The 7,500-nt window shown below is 38.0% G+C and overlaps 1 protein-coding gene across 2 annotated transcripts in view; it reads left to right on the forward strand.

Moving 5' to 3' along the window:
• LOC138968231 (uncharacterized) overlaps window positions 1–7,500 on the forward strand; it is a 21,119-nt gene that overhangs the window by 719 nt on the left and 12,900 nt on the right. For both annotated transcript variants that reach the window (XM_070340783.1, XM_070340784.1), the window contains exon 2: window positions 5,947–6,035. In XM_070340783.1, the coding sequence (XP_070196884.1) occupies window positions 5,972–6,035 (64 nt within the window). In that variant the 5' untranslated portion in view covers window positions 5,947–5,971. The remainder of the gene's footprint in view (window positions 1–5,946; window positions 6,036–7,500) is intronic.

Here is a 7,500-nt window from a genome sequence, read left to right on the forward strand (position 1 = left end):
CAGACACCGTTACATATGTTTTCGAAGCTTGGTGAAAGGTTGTGTTGTTTCCATTCTAACACCACTGTAAAACAATTTTTTTTAAAGGATTGGGGTTAATTAAAAATGTATTTTGGAAACAAGTGTTAATTTGTTGGTTGAAAAATAAGGACATGATTCAGAGAGCAGAAGGTGGAGAAATGTTATTAAGTGAAACGTGTTTATGAAACAGCAGTGATATAATGTATTGCGGCCAAACGCTGTTTTTTAGTGATTGGATTAAAGCAGGCGTTTGTCGAGTAAAGGATGTATTTGTAAATATTAAATGAGTTTTTGCCCTTTAATGTTACGCAGCAGAAGGTTGGATGTAAGCCTACAAGATGTTTTGAATACAGGGTCATTTGTACAACAATTAAAGCAGCAGCACTTCGCTCTGCAAATGAAAATGTATGTGGATTTAACGGCTTAAAGAATTTGAGTAAGCCTTGTCAATTTCGCAAATTAATTATAAAGGACAAATATCACCGGTTGTAGTTTAAATTTTGGGAAAATAAATTTGATTTCTTGCCGGGAAAAGAACAGTGGTTAATGGTAAATAAAATAACCACTGAAACAAGATTGCGAATGTTACAATGGAAAATATTGCACAATATTTACCCCACAAATATTTTATAGTATAAGATAGGTATTTCCTCGAGTAATTGTTGTACTTATTCTGAGAACAAAATTGATTATGATTATTAAACTATTTTTTTTAAATTTTTGTCCGAAAATTATGTCCATGTGGAAATGAGTTAAGGATAAAGGGAATTGTAAATATATGATTATTAAAATCACCGTAAAGGAAGTTTTTTTGGGCGTGTTTGAAAATTTACAAAGTTCCAAGGCAATAATAAGTTATGTGAACTATTTGATTGTAATAGCCAAAAGGTGTGTTGGTATTTATAGATGTTTCCCCTCTGGATATATTGTATGCATTTTTGAGAGGGAATTGTTACATATTAAAGTTGTTTAAAATACATTTAGAAATAGTATTGTTAACGATATAGGTATATTTAAAGTAGAAACATAAATATAACAAGTCGCGTAAGGCGAAATTACAACATTCAGTCAAGGTCCAATTCATTCTTCTTACTCGGCGTGACGTTATCAAATGGATCGGCTAGCTTTAGCTCTAAGGGGCACAACTCCGCTCATAGTCTCTTCGCGCCGCCATATTGGATGCCGTCTTTGTTAGTTTTCTTCATTGCACTCTTGTTCTTTTTGCGTATTTCACTGTGTATGCAGACAAAATGAAGAAAACTGTGCATGCATGAGTCCAAAGGGGATCTGCCTTTTTAACACAACAGCACAACATAAAAAGTAAAGCAAGAATACATTATTATATTCATTTATTTATTCTTTATCTCAACTGATTACCATGCAGACAGTGCACCAAAATTCACAAGATAAAGCTCTCAAGACAGGCAAATGAGGTACAATGCAGCTCAGGTAACTACTGCAAAGTATAATTTTCAAAGCATCCTATCACAGTGTTCACTCTAAAGGCACAACCGATGGACAATTGTTGATTAGCGCACTGCACACAGCAAAAAATAACCAGTTATAATCGTCTTCTCCGCTCAGTAACTTCCTTCCAGTTGTCACCCTGATGGTAAACAACTTTAGGGATCCTAAAGTGTGCCTGCAGACTGCAGTTTTTGGCCACACAACGTGTCATTTTCACTTTTGTCGAGTCGCCACCCAACGCTCAGGCACTGTCAGAGATCGTCCAAGGCATCCAACATGGCGGCGGATGACCAATTCCAGAGAGTTACGACCCGTGATTCTCATACCGCGCGCGCCGAGTAGAAATGCTGTTGTTAACTTGAGTTTCTGCAATGGGCCTATACTCGTAGCATCGTCAGTCCACCGCTCGATGCACAGGCAGTGAAATTGACAAGAAGAGCGGGGTAGTAGTTGCGCTGAGAAGGATAGCACGCTTTTCTTTATCTCTATTTTTTTTATATTTAGTCAAGTTTTGACTAAATATTTTAACATCGAGGGGGAATCGAAACGAGGGTCGTGGTGTATGTGCGTGTGTGTGTGTGTGTGCGTGTGTGTGTGCGTGTGTGTGTGTGTGTAGAGCGATTCAGACTAAACTACTGGACCGATCTTTATGAAATTTGACATGAGAGTTCCTGGGTATGAAATCCCCGAACGTTTTTTTCATTTTTTTGATAAATGTCTTTGATGACATCATATCCGGCTTTTCGTGAAAGTTGAGGCGGCACTGTCACGCCCTCATTTTTCAACCAAATTGGTTGAAATTTTGGTCAAGTAATCTTCGACGAAGCCCGGGGTTCGGTATTGCATTTCAGTTTGGTGGCTTAAAAATTAATTAATGACTTTGGTCATTAAAAATCTGAAAATTGTAAAAAAAAAATAAAAATTTATAAAACGATCCAAATTTACGTTTATCTTATTCGCCATCATTTGCTGATTCCAAAAACATATAAATATGTTATATTTGGATTAAAAACAAGCTCTGAAAATTAAATATATAAAAATTATTATCAAAATTAAATTGTCCAAATCAATTTAAAAACACTTTCATCTTATTCCTTGTCGGTTCCTGATTCCAAAAACATATAGATATGATATGTTTGGATTAAAAACACGCTCAGAAAGTTAAAACAAAGAGAGGTACAGAAAAGCGTGCTATCCTTCTTAGCGCAACTACTACCCCGCTCTTCTTGTCAATTTCACTGCCTTTGCCATGAGCGGTGGACTGACGATGCTACGAGTATACGGTCTTGCTGAAAAATGGCAGCTACTTGACTAAATATTGTATTTTTGCCTTACGCGACTTGTTTAACTTTCTGAGCGTGTTTTTAATCCAAACATATCATATCTATATGTTTTTGGAATCAGGAACCGACAAGGAATAAGATTAAATTGTTTTTAAATCAATTTCGGAAATTTTATTTTAATAATGATTTTTATATTTTTAATTTTCAGAGCTTGTTTTTAATCCAAATATAACATATTTATATGTTTTTGGAATCAGAAAATAATGAAGAATAAGATGAACGTAAATTTGGATCGTTTAAAAAAAAGAATTTATTTTTACAATTTTCAAATTTTTAATGACCAAAGTCATTAATTAATTTTTAAGCCACCAAGCTGAAATGCAATACCGAAGTCCGGCCTTTGTCGAAGATTGCTTGGCCAAAATTTTAATCAATTTGATTGAAAAATGAGGGTGTGACAGTGCCGCCTCAACATTTACAAAAAGCCGGATATGACGTCATCAAAGGTATTTATCGAAAAAAAGAAAAAAACGTCCGGGGATATCATTCCCAGGAACTCTCATGTCAAATTTCATAAAGATCGGTCCATTAGTTTGGTCTGAATCGCTCTACACACACAGACAGACAGACAGACACACACACACACACACACACACACACACACACACACACACACGCACACACACATAAACACACACACACACATACACCACAACCCTCGTCTCGATTCCCCCCTCTACGTTAAAACATTTAGTCAAAACTTGACTAAATGTAAAAAGCAGGAAAACAAAAAGAAAACAAGTCGCGTAAGGCGAAATTACTGCATTTAGTCAAGCTGTGAAACTGAACGTAGTCCGCCGCTAGTGCAAAAGGCAGTGAAAGTTTGGCGCGGTAGCGGTTGCGCTGTGCTTCATAGCACGCTTTACTGTACCTCTCTTCGTTTTAACTTTCTGAGCGTGTTTTTAATCCAAACATATCATATCTATATGTTTTTGGAATCAGGAACCGACAAGGAATAAGATGAAATAGTTTTTAATTAAGATTTCGGAAATTTAATTTTAATCATAATTTTGATATTTTTAATTTTCAGAGCTTGTTTTTAATACAAATATAACATATGTATATGTTTTTGGAATCAGAAAATGACGAAGAATAAGATGAAATTGTTTTTGGATCGTTTAAAAATTTTTTTTTTTAATTACAAGTTTCCGATTTTTAATGACCAAACTCACTCATTAGTTTTTAAGCCACCAAGCTGAAATGCAATACTAAACCCCGGCCTTCGTCGAAGATTGCTTTGCCAAAATTTCAATCAATTTGATTGAAAAATGAGGGTGCGACAGTGCCGCCTCAACTTTTACAAAAAGCCGGATATGACGTCATCAAAGGTATTTATCGGAGAAAAGAAAAAACGTCCGGGGATATCATACCCAGGAAGTCTCATGTCAAATTTCATAAAGATCGGCCCAGTAGTTTAGTCTGAATCGCTCTACACACACACACACACGGCAGACAGACACACACACATACACCACGACCCTCGTCTCGATTCCCCCCTCTATGTTAAAACATTTAGTCAAAACTTGACTAAATGTAAACAAGTCGCGTAAGGCGAAAATACAACATTTAGTCAAGTAGCTGTCGAACTTACAGAATGAAACTGAACGCAATGCAACGCAGCAAGACCGTAATACTCGTAGCATCGTCAGTCCACCGCTCATGGCAAAGGCAGTGAAATTGACAAGAAGAGCGGGGTAGTAGTTGCGCTGAGAAGGATAGCTCGCTTTTCTGTACCTCTCTTCGTTTTAACTTTCTGAGCGTGTTTTCAATCCAAACATATCATATCTATATGTTTTTGGAATCAGGAACCGACAAGAAATAAGATGAAAGTGTTTTTAAATTGATTTCGATAATTTAATTTTGATCATAATTTTTATATTTTTAATTTTCAGAGCTTGTTTTTAATCCAAATATAACATATTTATATGTTTTTGGAATCAGAAAATGATGAAGAATAAGATGAACGTAAATTTGGATCGTTTTATAAAAAAAATTTTTTTTTACAATTTTCAGATTTTTAATGACCAAAGTCATTAATTAATTTTTAAGCCACCAAGCTGAAATGCAATACCGAAGTCCGGGCTTTGTTGGAGATTACTTGACCAAAATTTCAACCAATTTGGTTGAAAAATGAGAGCGTGACAGAGCCGCCTCAACTTTCACGAAAAGCCGGATATGACGTCATCAAAGACATTTATGAAAAAAATGAAAAAAACGTCTGAGGATATCATACCCAGAAACTCTCATGGCAAATTTCATAAAGATCGGTCCTGTAGTTTAGTCTGAATCGCTCTACACACACACACACAGACACACACACATACACCACGATCGACCCTCGTCTCGATTCCCCCCTCTATGTTAAAACATTTAGTCAAAACTTGACTAAATGTAAAAAGGTGGCATGTTATTTTTCGTAATGTATTTGCATTCATCTGGGAGGCTGCTGCTATGATAACGCAGTAAGAATGTTTTGAAGGCGTTTTCCTGAAATATGCGAAAACCGTCCATTTCAGGACTGAACTGACGCTGTCGTCTGCTACCTGTACGTAGGACAGGCAATCAAATCCGCAGTCGACTTCCAAATGCTGCATGGTCTAGCTCGAAATCTGTCAAAAAAACACTTCTGTTTTTAGCCGCAGGGAATTTTAGGGTCAAGCATCAGTTCTATTTACATCAGTGTTGTCCTGAAATATGCGAAAGCCGTCCATTTCAGGACTGAACTGACGCTGTCGTGTGCTACATGTACGTAGGACAGGCAATCAAATCAGTCGACTTCCAAATGCGGCATGGTCTAGCTCGAAATTTGTCAGAAAAAACACTTCTGCTTTTAGCCGTGGGGAATTGTAGGATCAAGCATCATTTGGTCATGTGGAGAAGATAAGCTACATGTATGTCACAAACACGGGGGATAAGAAACATCTTCTCAAATCCAAAGGAGGTTAACAGCCTCACTGTGGTACAGGCGCTTGAATACGTTCTCTGGAAAATATAGCGCACTCCAAGAGTGCGCTAACAGTTTTAAGCGCATTGCCATTAGCCAATCACCTATTTCAAATCAGTCATGTGACACCAGTACTTACTGACAATCATTGTTGTTATTGTGTTTGATCAGCAACTGTGACGAGGACCTAGGCATAATGCGTGTGTCACTGGCCTGCCTGCTGTTGGGTTTTCTCTGTGTTCAGGGCACCCCGCCGAAATGTGAGTAACCGGCTTTTTTGTGATATGTTTTTTTTAAATCTACTACAGTCGAACCTGCCTTTGCGACCACCTCTCAAAAACGACCACCTGCCCATAACGACCACTCCCAAGTATCCCAGACGAGTTTTATTCCATATAAGTCACATTTCTATGGCGACCACCTGCCCATAACGACCACTCCCGAGTATCCCAGACGAGTTTTATTCCATATAAGTCACATTTCTATGGCGACCACCTGCCCATAACGACCACTCCCGAGTATCCCAGACGAGTTTTATTCCATATAAGTCACATTTCTATGGCGACCACCTGCCCATAACGACCACTCCCAAGTATCCCAGACGAGTTTTATTCCATATAAGTCACATTTCTATGGCGACCATCTGCCCATAACGACCACTCCCGAGTATCCCAGACGAGTTTTATTCCATATAAGTCACATTTCTATGGCGACCACCTGCCCATAACGACCACTCCCAAGTATCCCAGACGAATTTTATTCCATATAAGTCACATTTCTATGGCGACCACCTGTCTATAACGACGTGTTTTGGTCGGTCCCTTGAATGGTCGTTATTGACAGGTTCGACTGGAGTTCATGTCCTTGTTGTTCCTTGCGATTATTCATCGACATGGTCATATTTATCGTTGTCGTCGTGATCAACATGAGCATCATCACCACATGATCGTACCACATTAAGGCAGCAGCAATAGAGCATCATCATCGTCGTCATCGTCGTCATCATCATCATCATCGTCGTCATCGTCACCATCCTCCTCAGTCATCATCATCACCATCATCATCATCGTCATCCTCATCATCATTGTCGTCGTCGTCGTCATCGTCGTCGTTATTTTTATATCCAAGCTCATAACAAAGAAGAACTTCGGCGGGAACAATTTGATTGCTTTCTTATTAGGGAGCTTTCTTATAAGCGGCGGGCTTCATATAATAAGCGGATCCGTCTGCATAAATGCTTTCGTGAATTTATTACTCTCTATTTCTTCTGATACGTAACTGAGTTCATTTCGATATTGTTTTTTGTTTTATCCAAGCGGAGCGCGGGCGAAGCCCGCGCGTAGCGAGGTAGTTTTTTTTTTCATCTCCCAGCACTGAAAATTTTTTTGCCAAGTGGTGTCTGTCTGTGAACATTGTTCTAGAATTCATCTTTTAGCACAATATTAGCGACACTGTTTGGACAATTCTATTAAAATTAGGCGTACAAACTGATTTTGTTTCGGGGAATCCTCTCAGAGGATCAGAATTTTCATATAATATCATCGGAAGCTGTTACGACGGGAAAATGTGAAACTTTTGTCACTTTTTAACATGGAATTTCATCTTTGAGCGTTTCAAGCGGACTTTAATAAAATAGTTATTTGCGAATTAAGCAGCGGAAGACACTCACCGGTTCAACATGTGTATGGTCATTAAACCTCAAAACATTTCAGTAAGTGGTTTAGA

This window comes from Littorina saxatilis, linkage group LG6, assembly GCF_037325665.1.
Source record: "Littorina saxatilis isolate snail1 linkage group LG6, US_GU_Lsax_2.0, whole genome shotgun sequence".
Lineage (NCBI taxonomy): Eukaryota > Metazoa > Mollusca > Gastropoda > Littorinimorpha > Littorinidae > Littorina > Littorina saxatilis.